Source organism: Helicoverpa armigera, chromosome 20 (assembly GCF_030705265.1).
Source record: "Helicoverpa armigera isolate CAAS_96S chromosome 20, ASM3070526v1, whole genome shotgun sequence".
NCBI lineage: Eukaryota > Metazoa > Arthropoda > Insecta > Lepidoptera > Noctuidae > Helicoverpa > Helicoverpa armigera.
Genome location: NC_087139.1, coordinates 9,646,046 through 9,664,808, shown reverse-complemented (window position 1 = coordinate 9,664,808; position 18,763 = coordinate 9,646,046). Strand labels below are relative to the sequence as shown.

Genomic DNA, 18,763 nt, shown 5'->3' with positions numbered 1-18,763 from the left:
TATCAAGACTAATGAGTAAAGGCTCAAATGCAATATAAATAATTACAATTAATAAATATTGTTTTGTGTTGCAAGAGTTCATCTGAGAAATTTATAAGACGTTACTTCTCGTCGCAAAAAAACCTACTTACATACAAAATTTTAATAACAAAAAAAGAGCCTTTATTTCAAGAAAACACAAAATACAAGAAACATTATAAAGCTCAAAATAAGGCGAAAACAATATATCTTCGGTAACCCCACAGTCATCTACATGGAAGCCTCGGGACAACGCAGGTGCGACTCTGTCACATAAATAGGACTACCTTCCACCCTTTTTAATATACCCTAGATTTGGTATAACACCCTGATATAGGGACTCAAAGAATATAAGGGGTTTTTCGCGCAATATAACTGTGACATACGAATACATTAATCAAAGTGCGAGGCTTCGCGAGGATTTTTCGCTTGATATTGTGTCCGTAACTTATGGTCTCCTGGTAGCTAATATCTTTGAGCGTACTAGTTTTTGGAGGCTGTCTCTGTTATTGATATGGTTGGAGATTATTTTTTTACTTTCGCATATTGAATTTTCACATAAAATATAACCTACGTTGCTCTTTTCTTATTTAAAAGATCTCTATTTAAGCTTCTCAGTAATTTTACGTTATTACGAGACAGACACAACAGTTCATTAGGTAGTACCTTAGTACAACAATGTTCGTCAAAAGCTTTCACATACTAACCATGACATCGTCCACGTAAGCCACGTAGACTTGTTATTAGCAATTCTGTGGTCCCAGTCGTGTCCACCCAAACCCATGTGCCTTGTGTCCTGCGCACCTTCTCATGTCCGTAAGTCAGTCCTAATAGATGATACGTGAGAAACCCTGTTTGTGCATAGTGATGTTACTGGCTACTGGGATTTGCCGGAAAGAGAGGAGTGTGTCGATGCGTATATTATGTGAAGGTTTTTTTTTAAATTTGATTTTGAGTTGAAGCTGTGGATTCTTTTAAGTACTTTGAAGTTTGAGTTTAGTTACGTTTGTGCTCATTGATTCTGTAGTTTTGAGGAGTATTCAAAATACGTCTCTAAGTAAATCTTGATCTTTACGACGAAAATTTTTGACTTGCCAAAATATTATTCAAATGCAAACATCAAAAAGTACACGAGCGCCCGTATTAAGTAACCTGAGTCCCGTGTCCAGCGAGATACACGTTATCTTAACGACCCCTCCCCCGGGGTTGGATACACCCCCGATACACCGGCCAGATATGGAACGGCCAATTTTGGTCAACTGTGTCTCCGTTACGACTCTTCTTGTTTTGATCTGTTGATAAGTCTCCAGTTTGTCTATGATTAGTTGTTCGAGATGAGATCGTTGGTAGTTTATGGTCATTAATTGCGATAACTGGTCGTGATATCTTAGTACCTGAGCCACTTCTCTAACAAACTCATTTGTGTGGCAAATTATTAAACTAAACTTTCTACTTTCTTTGTTTCAAACAATGGTCCCTCAGAGTTCCTGATTCTCCATTGGATTCAATTAAAAAAAATACTAACCTATTTGATCATTACATTTTTCTGATATCTCACTGTAGAACTACAATCATCACTTGATCTACCTTTTAGTTACTTAAACCCTTTAGTTACACTATGCTAAGCAAACCATTAGAACTATATCTTAAGTACAGACAACAAAAGCAGCAGTCGTATTATAAGTTAATTAATACTTTTAGTAACACGATATAGTAAGTGACGAGAGGGTGGCTGTTTGCAAGGGTAACGGGTTCGGTTCCCCGAATAGATTATCCGAGTTATAAGTGTACAGAGTTTGCTTAGGATACTTGACGTTTACGGGGTTTCGGATATTCAAGCCTTGCCTTTGGAGGGTAGGCAAACAAGTTTATGGATAAAGATAAGAAACGATAATTTGTATTTCGTTAGCTTATGTTTAGATATTATAAAATATAAACTTATGTACGGGTTGAAATGCATACAAAGGTTTATGTATGGATTCGATTCTTTCGAACTTCCCATTTTTACAAAGTGTCATCGCATTACATTAAATGTAAGTATTCAACATATCATCCATAAGCGAACACGCTTGACCATTTTTATTAACCCCATCAATCGCACAAATTCCATTTCGCAAAATTCAAATTTCTACAAAACGGATTTCGAAGACGCATTCCGTACATACATCTGTCCCTTTTCAACGTTTGATATAGAAGTATGTTTCTGTCCTCGTCGCTCACTCTATTTCCGGTAGTTCCTGCAACGTCCGCATTTAACGTCGCGGACTTAAAAAGTGGGTAGTTTTCGGAAATCTGCTCCGCGGATGGCCGGAAATGATTTCTGTCCGTTGGGGAGCGGGATGGATTTAGGTGGACAGACGTGACAATCGTGGGTAGATTAAAAAAATGCTTTACCCGTGGGGGATAGTCATAGGGTGTATCACTAGCTAGTATGACAATTTCTATCATGTCTTTTGAAACTGAATTTATGTCGATATATTTTTAACTTTATAGGCTGTGGCTGTATCTTGCCCATCACATTTCAAAATTCAAATTGTATCAACTAGCAAAACGTTTCAATATTCGCAAGCACTTGTTTCACCCAAATTCTCACTGGCCTTTAACCTTACAATACACAAACACAACCCCAGTCCAAAGAAATAAACATTTTTATAACTTAATTTGCTGTCCACCCGCGTCTGTCGCCTTAATATTAATAAATTCTCATTGGCTGGATTCGCTTGCAATTTGCCCTTGCCGTCCAAAAGTAAAACTTACGACGCACCCTTAGTCCTAAATAAGTGAGGGTGGGGCGAAAAAAAGGAAAATTCCGTAATATTTCCTTGGTCATTCGTTGCGACATATCGAAATTAGAGTTATAACTTTACGTACGGAGAATCTACATACAACATACTCATACGGAAACGATGTCATCAATATAAAAATAAGTAAAATGATTTGATAGTAACCATTTCAATGATCGACTTAAGAGAACCTGCTTGCAACATTCTAATTACACTTCCATATCGGTAGAATCTTATCTAGCATCAGATAAACATAGGAAGAGAATTCCTCTGCATGTCATAGCATCCTCAGAGATAAAATAAATATCAACAAACCACTCGATCCTTCAAAATCAGGCAAGCAACTTACGTCTAGGTAGGTCGTATCATGCAAGCATTTATCTTATAAATTTATCTAGGTTCATTCCGCCGCGGTGGTTCGCAAAGGCAACCCGAGCCTTCGGTAATACTACACCGCTAGACGCCTGGCTATACCCTGCGTTTTATGTGGCCTTAGTACATTATTATAATTGCTGTTATGTGGTTATTGAAAATTTCTATCATAAGCATCGCCTTGAGCTGCTTGCGTGATTTTTATGTGGCTTTCTTGTTAATTTCTTGCTGTGGTTAATTTGTATTTGTGTTGTGTTATCTTTCTATCTTCTTATAATATTGTGTCTGTCTACAATTCCTTAGTTTGTAGTGATTCTTGTCTTCCCTCATCAAATTAAACCATGTCTCTACAAGTAGCAATGCTTTGGCTTTTGGTTCTAAAAGATAACTACAGTATGTCAGCAAAATAACGGGTTACCAGATTACAGTGCGCTAGTGTATAGTTTATTCAGTTCCTTGTTTAATTTAATTTAAATTATCTCCATGTCTGGGAATTTCAAAGTTTCTGGGTTAACAATCAAGTGTCGTGTTTGAATAGTTCGCAATTGCATCTCACGAGCTCGCGGCCTCACCGCGTCGTGCAGAGAAACTGTTCATGTAAATTGTTCATACAACTGTTGTAACTTGTATTCAAATAATTTATAACAACAAGTACTCTCTGATCTTTGACTTATTGTTTTACTACATAGTTCTGAAGCTCTGTCATATGAATAAATTCAGAAGTCGTAAACATAATTTAGACTCAACAAACCATTAAAAGATACAAACAATCAAAATAACAATGTCATTACCCGATACGAAACGTAATAAATTACCAGGAGATCATAAGTACAAGCAACTGAGCGCACCCAAAAACAATATGGAGTGTTGTCGCGCGACGGGCGCCCTGTACCGGGATTATTACAGACTTATAATTATTTTTAGCCCCCCGAAAGGGCTTAAGGCAGCTGCGTAGGATTTGTACTAAGACTGGCGTTATTCAATATTATTTTCTTTCGGGAATTTCGTGGGGAAGCGTTCCAGGTGAGGCATTATGTGAGATTTGCAGCGTCTGCGAGGATTTGACGATTAGCGGATGATGTAAGCCCAAAGTTTGCGTTAACCTTACTGATTTTGATTAGAAACCCGACGGATTTGCTGATATTTATGCGGGATTCTACAGTTTTCATGTTCTGCAAGGAAATAAAAAGCTATCGCTGGAATAGCTATTATTTTTTACAAAAGCTAGCAATCTCTCGCAACAAACTAAACGCTATCCGACCAGAATCTATGAAATTCAAACGCGACCGTTATTACACGTACCGCGGGCAATTTTAAAATTCAAAACGCTCCCAGTCACGGACATTCGGATTGTTACCAATATCGCATGCACCGCACTGAATTTAAATTCACATACAATACTCACGACTCCGCGTTAGCCACCAGATCATTTCACTTCCCTTTTTGGTCGCGGAGCGCTCGCTACCGAATTAATTCAAACGCTTCATTCGATTCCATCGAGCCACTGTAACTGTGTAATCGCATATCAATCGTTCCATATTCGAACACTCGACCTTTGTGGTCAAGGATTCGAACGTGGGACAACCATTCATTTGTTTCCCGCCGGCGGCCGACCAATCAGCGGCGCGCGCTGCGCAGGTGGCGCGCTGTCACCGCGCGGCGTTCCATTTCCCGCAGCGCGTAATCGAATGAATATTACAAACGTCAAACTGACAGCTATGCAGTTTCACGCCCGATATATGGGTCGAATGCTCTTTTTACGCCGATTTCAAGTATTGTCTATGTGCGGTGGCGTTTCATCGCGCCCGTCACACGCGAATAGAAATTCGCGAACTTTAAAATGTGATCGCGCGAGTCGCGCCGCTGTTGACGCGTCCCGACCTACACCGGAACTGTTTTACAGGGAGCCCGTAATGAAAGCACTTAGCGCTAAGCGAAGCAATTATAAGTAATTTGGAGAGCGGTAATGGGCACGGACAAGCGATGCGCAAAAACGCGCCAAACGTTACGCGCTAAAAGCTCCCTAATTCGATTGTCGTACACTTTTTAAAGTTTGAGCTGACCGACGAAATGGCTCGAATTATTGAATATTCAAAAAGGATTTTCTTTTAGAAGCAGCGAGACACGGATATTTTAGGGAGCAGGCTAATTGTGAAGGCTCACCGAAGATTGTAATTAAAACTCGCTCTTGTAACTCAGCGGGAGCGTACGGAAAATTCGCGGAATTCATAGTCATAAAGAAAGTGGGATTGGAGTGGGCTCGCTCCGAATGAAACAGAAATACCGGGGCTCAGGCGACTTTGTGAGCGTCACCTGAACAGCGCTGAGCGTACCGAGCGCCTTCTTCGGCCCTGGTGATTTATGGCCGCGGATCCGGACCGGTAATGAAATTGCACCCTCTCTCCACCCCGCCCCCCGGCTACCCCCGCGCCGGTATCCATTCTAGAAATTACTACGCAACACTGAGTCGTGCACTTACGATTGTCTCGCCTCCCTGATATCCTGCTAGTCTTATGCTAATGTTTACTTTTTGTTCAAATTTCATCAATCAATTTAAGTCGGGGGCTGCAATCGGATGGCGACACTGATCTATGTAATTTGGAATGTCAGGAGAAGGATGAAATGAACTCAGATTTGGTTTTCTCAAGTCCTCTTAGACGATTTGATGTTAAAGCAGATAGAGAGTTGGTAGGCCATAATATGCTTAATGATTGCTTTCGTTAAAAATATCAATATCTAAACGATCCAAAAATCCTATTTCCTACAGCTAAAAAACCCGATGCACAAAAAGAGGAAAAAAGAGGCGAAAAAAAATACAAAAATACAACATAATTCCGGGCGCGGGAAATTGCGATTTACGCGGGAAAATGCCATAAAACACATACATAGAGGCATTGTTGGGTAACTTTTAAAAACGGATCACAATGGTGCATTGAGCGTGACGTAGCCACCGCGGCGCACCGCCGACGCTTTTCAATTAAAAATTCCCACCACCAATAAAATTTTCATTGGGCTACAAAGATTTCGTTAGTTACTGTTAGCAGGGAAATTGGGAAATGTGGCTAACTTTTCGGCTGGATCACCTGCCGTAGAGGAAAAAATTCCGAAGTCTTTGGTGATTTGAATGACTGTAGACTGTCAATGACTGTGAATGACTGAATACCACAGATCCTATGGACTTTACACTATATAGTAACTTAAAGAGGGACGGAAAAAGTGTAAAGAAAAACTATGGAAAACTTTAAAGCCTTCCTACTTTCTTACCCTATTTTAAATACAACTTCAATAGATACCTAAGTGTTCGTATATCTGAACTTATTTGGGAAGATCGAATCTAAAGGGTTGTCATCAAAAATTCTAAAGACGAAATAAGTGTTTTCAATACTGACCGTTAAGTGCTGAAACAGCCACGCCCTGAGGATGTTGGTGGCCACCTTGGGGAAGATGCCTCTTTTCTTCTGGTTCTTCTTGCCGTTGGTGTCATCATCTTCCTCTCCCGTGCCTTCCCCGGAGCCGATACTCGCGTTGCTCGCGTCTCCTGAAACGGTTACATAAGGTTAAATACTTGAAGTGCTATACTTAAATAATTGAAACTATGCTATATCCTTCCTTACGTTTTCGTCTATCTCCATACCAAATTCCATCTCAATAAGTCCAGTGGTTTAGCCGTGAGAGCGTAAAAGATAAACAGACACTCTCGCATTAGTAATGAGGTTGTCTTTGGCTCTACATTATCGTCCTTAATCCTAAGCATTAATTGTTTTAACTGTAGGCATATTATGCGAGCCAGAAATTACGCCAACAGCGACAGCCAATTTGATGGCATTTTCGATTGGATTACGAAACTAGGCTGCGCCGGTCAAATTGGCTAATGCATCTGGCACCAGTAGCGAGGGCTGTGCGTTATCTACCTGTGCAGTGGCGTGCTACGGTCAAAGGTCACGCCTAACTAATGGCTCTACCGTTTCCCTTACTTTAATTAATATATTCATTGATTTTCCAACTATCTTGCTCAACAACCGTATCTGAGTGTCGGAATTGTCATTTATAATTATTACTTCATTTAAATGCATGTAATGTTCTTATTTTATTTACAAGACGCAGTGCATAACAAATGACACGATAAAATAAATACTTGATGTAAATTAAAAACTTCATTATAACACTTCCTTTTATAGTGTTTTTTTATTCTCTAGTAATGAACGTTGCTTACGAATAACAGGAACACGTACAAACAAGACAAATTTCACATAATTATAACAACGTGTTAATCGGGTACCAGGCAGTTAGCGAGCGCAGGAGATGTCCCGTTCGTACACGAGAGCGTCTTATCAAACTGCGCCTGGCATATTAATTAGAAACGCCAACTTGTATTTATTTAATCACCTGACATACCGCCGATTCCTATCTCCCTAGTACCTACAGTTAATTAATTCTTACTGTGTTTCTTATATGCATTTTACGTCATGATCATTGATGATGATAACCGATGTTCTAGATGGGAATACTTAAATGAGATGTCTTGGTATAAGTCATATTCTTTATTAACTTGCAGAACAAGTTAAAATTACATTTTTGTATTAAAATTTGATCGGTAAAGATAGAATTCTTGAACAAATACATCAAACTTTTATAAAGAGTTGCGCTTCAAAAGAAAAGTGGCGCTTGCACTTTTCTTTCAGCTGCATAATACATGTGGATAATTTTGGATTCTGTAGAACAGGTACCAGGGAAGCAGCAGGCAACAGGATAAACAAATTAGCGTGCACTGAGCCGTATCAAATATTCATCGTAGCAGGAACAAATCGAATCAGTAGGTAGCGGGGTGTGAGCGTCTTATTTCCGTGCTCTTGTTGCTTTGTACACCGTTAATAATAAAAAGGCGAATTCGCTGTTCGCACAAATTTCCATTCTTCGCTTCACACCTTCCTTCAATGTAAGCGTTTTTAAACAATGTTACAACACCTCTATATCATTCGTTGAAATAGTGTTGCGCGCTGCCGCCGTAGGTTTTATCGATAAAAATGGATGTCGTCGGAACGCAGCGCGACGGCAACTGTATCGAGTGTGCGTATCTCATTCGACCGGTGGCATGCACATTGTGATGGTAATAGGGGCAAAGTAATAAAATTACTCTTAGGCCATTACCCGTCGCCCCTCGATGTTGCGTGGCCACCCCAGCGCGATATAGGGTGTAGAAGACACAATAAAACGCTTCCAGTTTGACAAAAACAACGGGATTATTGTCTGTGTAATTGTTTTATACGTGTACCGAGATTTATTTTGTTAAAATTACGTTTTAAAAGTTAGCCTGTCCGTGGTCATTTATTGGGAAAACTTTTTTTAACCACTGATATATATTTTTTTGGTTTTGTTGATTCATGTGTATTACCTGTCGAAATTGACATGTCAGTTGTGTGAAATTGAATTTCAGTTACGTCACAGAAATAGTTGGTTAAAAATATTCTCGTAATTACTCATCCTGTATAAGTTTGAGCGTGCCAAATCAGAGTGCAGTTGCATGATGCAGTATTGTAATCCCCTAATTCATCTTAGCGACGCACACAAACGCGCGTACCCTAATGTTTCTAATACACCCCCAAATGGACGAGCGCAAACATAAACAGATATGCGTGCGAAAAGTCAAGAGAGCAGCTTTTATTGAGTTCCATTTTATCGAATTAAAAATTGCTTTTAAATATTAGTAGTTGTATAGAACATTTTCACAAGTGTTTTGTGTGTATAAATAGATGATCGGACTATAGTCACAATTTGTTAGGTTTCTATTGTTATAAGTAGCAAATATTTCCCAAACATTACTGTGCGTAATAAGTGAACCAATCGTCTCATCTCATAAATCGCGGTAAATGGTATTGCCAATCCCGCGTCCTAAGTAGCAACGTTAAAATTCATAGATCTCATACTAATCAAGCCATATCGACTCCAATCCAATCAATAAAAACGGATTCCCCCATCACTTTATGCTTCCCTAGTATTTGAGATAGACACATAAAATATCATCCTCGTATATTTTAACTAATTTTCAAAGAAATCGTAAAATAAAAGATCTGTTACCAAGATTCCTTATTATCCGTTTTATAGTCCACACTTCATATTGGTTATGGATAGATTTTTATAGGTTTTTTACTTTCCATAGCTAAAAGTTATCGTGGTCACTCTAATTTTTATGTGATGATACACCTTAACTGCATTTGGAGGTAATTTTAGTACTTCATAAAACGGTTTTTAGGATAAAATTTTACGGTTGCATCAATAATGTATAATCTTTTTATTTGATTGAAAAATTTTGATGGACAAAGGTAGATTTTATTTTTATTGTTATCACTTTATACGACAAATATTTCAGTGAAATATCAGGTACAACTACCAAATATTTTCGGGTTTTCACAAAGCTTTCAACCAACATGTCCTGAAAAACTTTAGCTGCAATTCCATAGTAAAAACCATTTGGTCCGCTCCCATCGGGCGTAACAAGTGAAACTGCTCATTAGTACTAATCCTCCCATGGTGTGGTGTTTGCTCCCATGGTGTTTGTAAGCCGATTGGCGCAACCCGACACCGAATCCGCGACCCTACGGCTAGGGCACGCGCCTCTGTGGTTGGGCTTGCATTTGTGTTATGAAAAATAGTGAGAAGTGTTTTTCTGGTGTGTCTATGGGAGTGGTGAGACCACAGGCTTGTGTTAATTGCTGTGGTTTTTCTAGATGGAATAGATGAGGCTGAAATAATGAGTGACAGAGATGCTGTGTTTAGATAAGCTATAATAGATGATAATAATGCATAGAATTCAGGGAGAAGTGAAAATCTCTCAAATTCTTCAAATTAGAGTTTAATAAACAGCAAAATGTAAGGTATTGCTTATTGCAAACTGCTGGGTTTTCAAAAGGTTTACCTAAACAGAAGCTGTTTTTACGGTTAACTTCGCAAGTGCGTTTTTCTGAAGTGGTAAAACTTTGGAAGGTAAATAACAATTTTGATGATCTCTAACTTCATTGCATCGATTCCTTTTGCCACTATATTTCTAAGTTACAATACCTAGCTATAACGTGTAAGATTTTTAACGCAGAAACTTGATACCCTGATAATAATCTTGGGATAAATAGAGACATGTTTTTCGCCTACGACTCTTAAGTAACGGGTTTTTAACTTAACGTGACCTAGAAGATGCGTGGGAGGACAGATTATATTTCAAAGTTTTTTTTGGTCTTTTCCGGTACCGATTGGAAGTACTTAGACGACATGGTTTGATAGAAAATATTTATTTGAAAATAAGTGTACCTACTACCTACTTATTTGTAGCTGTTTAACTGCCAGATTTTTGGTTAGGGATGAGGATCAACTTTTTGATGCGTTTAACTGTTTCAAACATTTATTTACACTTTTAGCACAATGTACAATGGCGGTCTTAACGTCTTAGCCGTTATCTACTAGTCTACCTTTGGGACGTGGTGAAATAAGATCTGTGTTCTATAATCGTATATTTTTTCTAAGAGAGGTATATTTTTTTATTTCTGGTCACCTAAAATGTTGAACGAATTTCCAAAAAAAATATGGGTAGGAACATGAAAACCTGACCATAACGATTCAGTCTGTCTGCTCATCATTAGACGAGCACAAAGCGACGTCGAGTCCTGTCGCTGACACTCCTAGGAGATTTATCGAGTTACCGACATTAGTGCAGGGCGCAAATGAGTGCAGGGACTATCGAGTTGCGCCAATCAAATGAAAGCACGCGCTTGGTAGGGATGGGGCGCGTGGGAAATGTCGATATGAGAATATAAATTTTTGATGAATGAAATAATGTGTAAGTTCTGAAAATTAAACAGATTTTTAAACGGATTCAACCGTAGCTGACTATAGGAACCTAAGTTTTGTTAAATTACTTATACAGATGAACCTTTAATTTTTTGATAATGTGCTTGACATATGGCCCATGAAAGAATATAAATTAAGCACAATCAGCAGAAAAAGGTTGAAAGGTAAATTATAGCAAGCATTTGCTTGGCATTTACTCGACAATTCTCCACTCAGCTCTAAAAACATCGACACCAAAATTCATCGACTACGCCACCACTAGAGGGCGACAACCGCGGTGTCGTAATACGTTCACCGATTTGATGGATTGGCTTCTTTGCAGTCCCTCCTATTTGCAAACACCCTTATCTGAGCCATACGGGGGCTGGGGGTGGACTGAGACCCGGGGGCTAATTAAAATTGGCACTCTCTTACCCATGCACTTAACCACACCCTTATAGCTTAGAACATAAGGTTCAAATTTGCGTGTGATGACTGTTAAGTGTAAGTTGGTCGTCATTGCATCAGGATCAGATGGATGTGGGAATGCAATATTTGAAATTGGAATTTATTTTAATAAGATTGATTGGAGATTTTGCGTGACATCACTAATGTGTTGATTGTGTGTTTGGGAATGTTTTGAGAAAGGGTAGATTGTAATTAGTTGAATTTTAGGTAAAAATAAATGAACTGCCACCTACTAAATTGCCACACTTTTATATTATGTTTATCACCTACCAACTTATTTTAATAATTTCTTAGTACATATAATATTTCAGTACATTTTAACAATGCTGCAATGTTAAAAATAACTTCTTAACTTTCTTAGTTTTACTTGAAATAAATGTTTATGTTTTAATTCTCTCACATTATATTTTATTTAGTTCATAAAAAATTATAAATAAGAAAAAAAAACAAAACAAAATCAAAACACAAATTGACGACACAACTAAAAACGCGACGATCAACCCTCGAACGCCCGCGTTTGAAAACGCAGCGTACGCTTAATTACCGCGAAACGAAACGCACCGAGTCAGCTCTGCTCTGATGACTGCGCTGTCTTATTGTACTATAATCAGCTTCGTTATTCTGCGCTGATGGCTTTGCGTGACTATTATGAAGATAGCTACGCAAATTTTTGTCGTACTGACTGAAAATTTTGAGGTATGTCGTGAAATTTTGTATCTAAAGAGTGTGTGTATAATTTATGTAATGAGAGTACGAGGCAGGCGTTTTATGAAAGGTTTAATTATAAAAGGTGTAAAAATCGAGTTTTAAACATTATTGCGTATTTCATTTTATTTTACTACGTTAAAACGTGTTGAAACCAATAACAATATACTTTCTCTCTGAAAGTTGAGTAAAGTGCAAACGATTATCAAAATATATTTAAACTTTTAAAGGAATATTAAAAAGTGAGTGTTGCGGTACATCGTTGCGTAGGTATTATTTTAATGGAATTTCGTAAATAAATATCGCATTTACAAGAATACCAATAATCGTAAAAGGCTTTAAAACGTCAAATTGTTACGCATAAAAGCTCTCATAACGATATCAGGCGGACAAAAAAATGTTTTTACGATTCAAAGTTAACCCTTACAATGGCGCGGATCACGTCTCCGCGATTACGCAGCATTGAAAATTAGTTTAATATCTCAAATTGACGATTCCGCCCGGAACGGCCAATTAAGAGGGAATAACACTTGGAATTATCCTCCTGATAGCCAAGTTATGGGGTGCCTTTATGGACCATTAAGTGCGCCGTAACTCGGGAGACGATTCACGAATATTTTGTACACACTAAATGTTTGAATTTACAACGATTCGCGTCTAGCGTTTACGATATTACCGCCGCTTGTCTAGTTGTAAAACTCCGCTCGCCGCTTGTGGGTTACAAGTTGTTCAAGCTTAATGGCGCGGTTTATGTTACAGTTATTATATTACATTTAAACGAACGAGTTTTACTGTCACATCCAGCATAGATTAGCTCAATTAACTGCGATAACTTAATAAAAACTTGTGAAGAACAAATGAAGCGGCCAGTTGATGAGTTCAAGTTAATATTCTTGGTGTTACCCTAAGTTATAACCGCACGTATTAAAGGATTAATACAGTAAACAGCAGCGCGTCGGGTGCGGGGGACTGACGCCGCGGCGCCCCAAAACGCGTAACGGCCGTTCATTCGCGCATTGATTTCAATTTGAATTTTAATTGCGGAATATTATACAAAATTACATTGCTTAATATTCACCCCGGGGCGGCGATTTTTGCATATTTTTAACCCTGTGTAGAGTCGTTTTGGTGCGGGTGGGTGCTGATAAAAATCGCATATATTAACTAAGAGAGGGCCGGATTTTGAGCGCAGATAGTCGGGCGGTTTTCATTAAAGCCGATACGAGCGAGATAGGTGTCGTATTTTATTGCTTATCCTCGGCTCGGACCGTTCTGTAACGTCTTAAAATTCTACTTAAAAGATTGTGCTTTTGAGATTTTCGAGACATGTTTATGTTACTTCCGACGGTTCTCTTGATTTGGTAATGTATTTTTGCAGAGGATTATCTTTATCTGGTGTCTGTCAAATTTATTTGTGACCTTTAAAGAAATTCGAACCAATCAGAACATTGAAATTCTCCATCCATTCTCTTAATACAAACCAAGACTCCCATATTTTATGCTCACATTCCACAAAGTTTAGCTAACTAATCACTCATTGCTATTCACCATAACAAAACCATAAACTCCAATTTTCCAGTCGCGCGACTTTTAATCGAGTCGCAACATTTGACGACAAAATATGCATTGGGTTTTTAAGTCAGATCAGTGCATACTTAAACAGGGTTAAACGCATAAGGGTTGATCGCATTTGACGTGCTAATGCGATTTAGATGCACAACTTTATTAATATGGTAATAAATTGAGTTCATATTTCGTGAAACAGATGCGCTTCTTCAACACGGATTTTGAGTGATTTTATTTGAATATGAATTTAGTGATGTCGTGTTTAATATTCAGAGATTTAAAGACTCCACATGATTCAACTTTATTTTGAGGCTTACAAAGTCAGTCCCGTGCTTACAGAGGACTGGACTTACGAACACCATAAATAAAATACATTGCACATTCAAACAAGAAATACCATACCTTATAATCCACAAGCACATTAATACGCAAAACATTTAAGAGCCACACAACACGACTAAACGGAACGCACAACAGACATTTGCAAATTGCAACGCAAAAAAGCGCAAAAACCAAAATGATGGTTATCTAAAAACCTTACGAATACTTCAACGGGAGGCTAATTGCGAGACTCATCCCGCAATTGATATTTTTTAACAAAAAAGTAACTAATAAACGTAGGTACGTATCTTCGTTTCATCGCAAGAACTCAGGCCCGTGGGATTGACTATCAGGCCAGTGGACTGAGGAGTTAAGCACGTCAGAAATGTGTATCAACTATCGGCCAATCAGATAGTTGAAAAGAGAATATTTTCTGGAATGTCGTGTCGTGTTCTGTGAGACTGTAGATGTTATTTCTGTTTGTGATTTCATGCGTCACACGTGTTAAATGCTTTGTGTTCAGTTTTGATCGAACAATGAGAGATAAGCGTCAATTATATTTAAACAAATGAGTCATTTTACAAATATGTTCCACGCTTAACATCATCAATATACAAGAAAGCATAAAATTAAAGTTATTTGAATATGAACCATCAGCTAATAAGAAAGTTCGATAGGAAACGACGAACCACAACTCGATTATGCTAATCCAACAAATATCGATAACGCATTACACGAAAACACATAATTTTATAACATTTAAAACGTCTTTATTTACGCAGCACATTAACTAAAGCTATTTCCAATCAAATCAAGGGGGCATAAATCTGTTGAGTACCGGTGGACTGACGATAAAAACTGACACGGCTGCGGGGGGTTAAACGCTCTCAGTAGGTATCCACTGATTGGCGATTCCAGGGCTGGTGGAGTTAACTTGAATTTCCTTTTTATTGTGTTTTTATTGAGCACCTATCTGTTTTATGTGCCCCGGGAAGAGGTCTAAGCGAATTTTGATAGAAGATGTATCATTAACTGCTTTTGTACCTTTTATGAGGCCGTTTTATGGTATTTGAGGCGTGGATCTCGGATTTAATATTTGTTTTGAGAGATAGATGGGGAAACAAAAGTTTAGAGAAAGAGCATTAAGCATTATTAAAATATTTAGAAAAGAATACTTCTATCAAAGTCACAGTGGACACTGTTCTTTTTTTTTCACATTCCACAGAGCCTCTGAGAAAAAAATACAACTAGCTTTGAACTCTAGCCCTAGTTATTATAGGTTATATTGCATTTGTTTATAAACCCTAGCTTAGACTATGTTGTAGGCGGGCCTACTAAGTTACTCGAACTAAGACAATCTACTTTCTTGAACGCCCTGCTTGAAGCTTTACTTTACTTATCTATTGTAAATATTAATAGACACGTAACATAAACTGAATATACAGCATAAAACTTGTTATTTTAAACGCAACAAAAGGCAAAAGTCGCCTACACGACCGGTCGGTACTAGGATAGCATACACTCGCAGCATTTATCCAAGGAGCGCCGTGTGAGGCCGGTCATACGCCGTATTTATGAACACCGTCCGTTCATGATCCCCTGGTAACGTTACACCGCCGTGTTGGTGATTAATATAAGGTTTTTTTGGTTAACAATGGTTACCGAAGGAAGATCGGTGTTTCTTGGGCTCAGGATTTAAATGGTTTAATGTTGTGGTTAGAATGGCATGTATTTCTAATTAAAAAGATGCTATCAATGTGAAAGAAATGAGCTCATTAATTTTACTTAGTAAGTTTACTTTGTAGTAATGCTTAATTAACTTTGTGCTTAGTCAAGTGAAGACAGTAGACCGGCTGTACAATCGATCATAGGTGCTTACTTTAAGTAAGACGCCACGACAGTACGTACACTGTATAAGAAATAGAACTTAGGAGTATATGAAGATAGTCTCAAAAAAAGTACTTAAACCCTTTAAAGTAATTCAACTTCAAAAATAATCCAGTACCCACGGTTTCATTGAAACCTGTCACCAGATCTCCGACTAACCTTCATACCCTTCGAGATCACAACACGTAAAATAATACCTAAAAGAACAAAAAACGTGTATTTATCAAAAAGCTTGCGGTGTCATCGTCCGGTCTTGATCACTCGATACTTGCGCCGGCGCAAGAATTGATACCATCGCGTACACCGCAAAATAAAATGCATCCAATCACAGGTGATCTTTAAAAACGTCAAATTGAATGTTTTGGTGCCATTAATATTTTTTTATGGTGATGATTCTTGGTATGGGGGTAATTAAAGAAATTCAAATGGTTAATGAGATAAATATGCACATATTATGTAGGTATAACTAATGATGTATAGCTAATGAATTTGTTTCTTTATTTGAACGCGCTAATCTTAAAAATTATGGTTTTGATTTGAAAAAATCTTTCGGTGTTAGATAGCCCACTTATCGAGGAAGACTTTAGGTTACTTTTTATCCAAATACGTGAAGTAGTTTCCACGGGATACGACTGAAACCGCTGGCGAAACCCAGTGAGCTCATAGAATAGATGAATGTTACGCGTATCTTCGATTTATTTATTCCAACTTAAAGAAATGAGAGCAAGTCACTTCCCACGGTGCATGTCACCGAATTTCAATAGTATCCAAACACCCAAAAAACCTATTAATATTCTACCAACACGTTCTAAACAATTCAATTACTGTTGCTTACCCCCATTCGGCGTAAGATCTAGACTGCCTAGCTTTCAGTCTGAGTTCCGTCTGACGGTGTAGAATGCTAAATACTGAACTAATTGTTATTTGAATCTAAACGTGAACTGAATAGCAGTGCTGGCCATCTGAATACATACGAGGTCTGAAAGACCCCATACGTCTTATTTATAAGGCCTCGTGATTGTATTTGAAATTAGTCTTGTATATATTTATAGTAATGTAGTGGTATTATTTATAGAAGATTTTTTAAGAAGTACAGGAGATGTAAATTGTTCAAATGTACTTGCAGGAAGACTTAGTAAAGAGTATTAATATTGGTGGTGGACTTTAGAGGCAACATAGAGAGTAGTCTTAAGGCAACCCGCATGTGCTGAGGAAATAAATATGGTCTTAATCCTTCGCCAAATGATACTGTAATACTAGAAGTTAAGAAGGAAACTATTTACGAGGACTAATGTGGAAACGGGCATAATCGAAGATGATACGGAAATAAATGGTATTGAAGATACGCAGGCAGAAGTGTGACTGAAACATTCAAATCGAAACAACAGGTATAAAGACACAAAATCGCAACTATTTGGCCGGCACCGAGTAGTGACGGGTGCAACTGTCACCACGCATCACGCATCAAATTGTAATCTACGCGCATTGCACCGTCTAATTGAGGGACGCACCGGCCCCGTAAACCCGTACTCTTTACGACGTGTCGGCTAGCCGCGATACGCACCGAATAAATCAGACGCCGCGCAAATATTACTGTCAGTCGTCCTCGCGTCATAAACCGAGCCATACGAGTCTAAAATAAACCCAGTCGCTTGCAGTTTTCGCAAATAATCCAACGGATTAAACTGCGATTGATGTGCGTTTTTGGTCGCGCGTCTTGCGTATATAAATAAACTTATATGGACGTCGTAATAAGACGTTGACGTTCGCCAAATAGTAATTGGTCTCGGCTCAAGGGAACATGTTTACTAAGCTAGTTAATTAAGATGCTTCTATTATTTAGCTTCGTACGAAAGCATTTGTAATGCATTTTACGGCCCTATTTTTTATGCGACTAAGCTTTGCGTACACTTTTTTAAAAGACGATCTCCTTTTGTTTTATTGTGCCCTGGTACTGACATGTCGTTATAGGTTAAATATATTGTTTCTAATAAGGATAATCGCATGAATTTTATTTATGATGACGTTTAATTAACTTGTTAATGGAGTGGCAGTAAATCATTATTTTAATTGTTGAAGTTTTATTCGTGTTCTCATGCGAGCTAGATCTGTATTTTAGTCAGTCTTCTTAACACCTTGGCTAACCAAAAACAAAAGAACCAGAAATAGTTCTGACGGAAGTGTTAAAATATCCAAAGAAATAATCAACACCCATTTTTAATTAAATAAAAAAGCGAAATGTGGCATCCGCCGCGTCCATCTCAGTCACACAGGCATTCCTTTTTCAAAATCTATTCTAAAAAGAATTCAATTTACGAATACCATATTCGAAAAATGTGCACTCATTAAATGAAATGTCATTTTGAAACCGAAAACTAAATCAGTATTTATTTTTAAATCGCTATAAAATGTTCAGTTGGCATTCTCGATAGTAAAACTGAACTAAAATTTTAAGTGCAGATCACTCAGGTGAATATTATTATTTTAAGCTCGTTAATGAACACTATAATCTTAATTGTTATTGTCCAATAAGTTATGCCAATCGTTACTAAAAAATCTAAGGTGTAAAACCTTCATAGTGATTCAAATAAAATGGTCTGCAATCAATTAATGCCAACTGTTAGATGGATCGTAAACAAATATTTAATCGTTGTTTCAATCAAACTAAATATAGCTGATTTATATCGAAGACAAACTTGCTGTAGCTGGTTAAACTGGCTAAAATTTAGACTATCTGTGGACCTCATTAGTCATCTATATCTGTTAAAACATTTAGACATTATTAAAATTTTATTTAAAGCTTAATATTTGAATATTTCCTAAATAAA

At 37.8% G+C, this 18,763-nt stretch overlaps 2 protein-coding genes across 6 annotated transcripts in view; both read right to left on the bottom strand.

Moving 5' to 3' along the window:
- The window catches only part of LOC110379250 (homeobox protein homothorax), a 250,907-nt gene that overhangs the window by 77,191 nt on the left and 154,953 nt on the right, over positions 1-18,763 (bottom strand). For all 5 annotated transcript variants that reach the window (XM_021338844.3, XM_021338845.3, XM_049848791.2 and 2 more), the window contains one exon: positions 6,563-6,711. In XM_021338844.3, coding sequence (XP_021194519.1) covers positions 6,563-6,711 — 149 coding nt within the window. The remainder of the gene's footprint in view (positions 1-6,562; positions 6,712-18,763) is intronic.
- LOC110381946 (alanine--tRNA ligase, mitochondrial) overlaps positions 15,992-18,763 on the bottom strand; it is a 317,119-nt gene continuing 314,347 nt past the window's right edge. The window contains exon 15 of the mRNA XM_064039923.1: positions 15,992-16,009. The gene's annotated coding sequence lies outside the window, so the exon portion shown is untranslated. The remainder of the gene's footprint in view (positions 16,010-18,763) is intronic.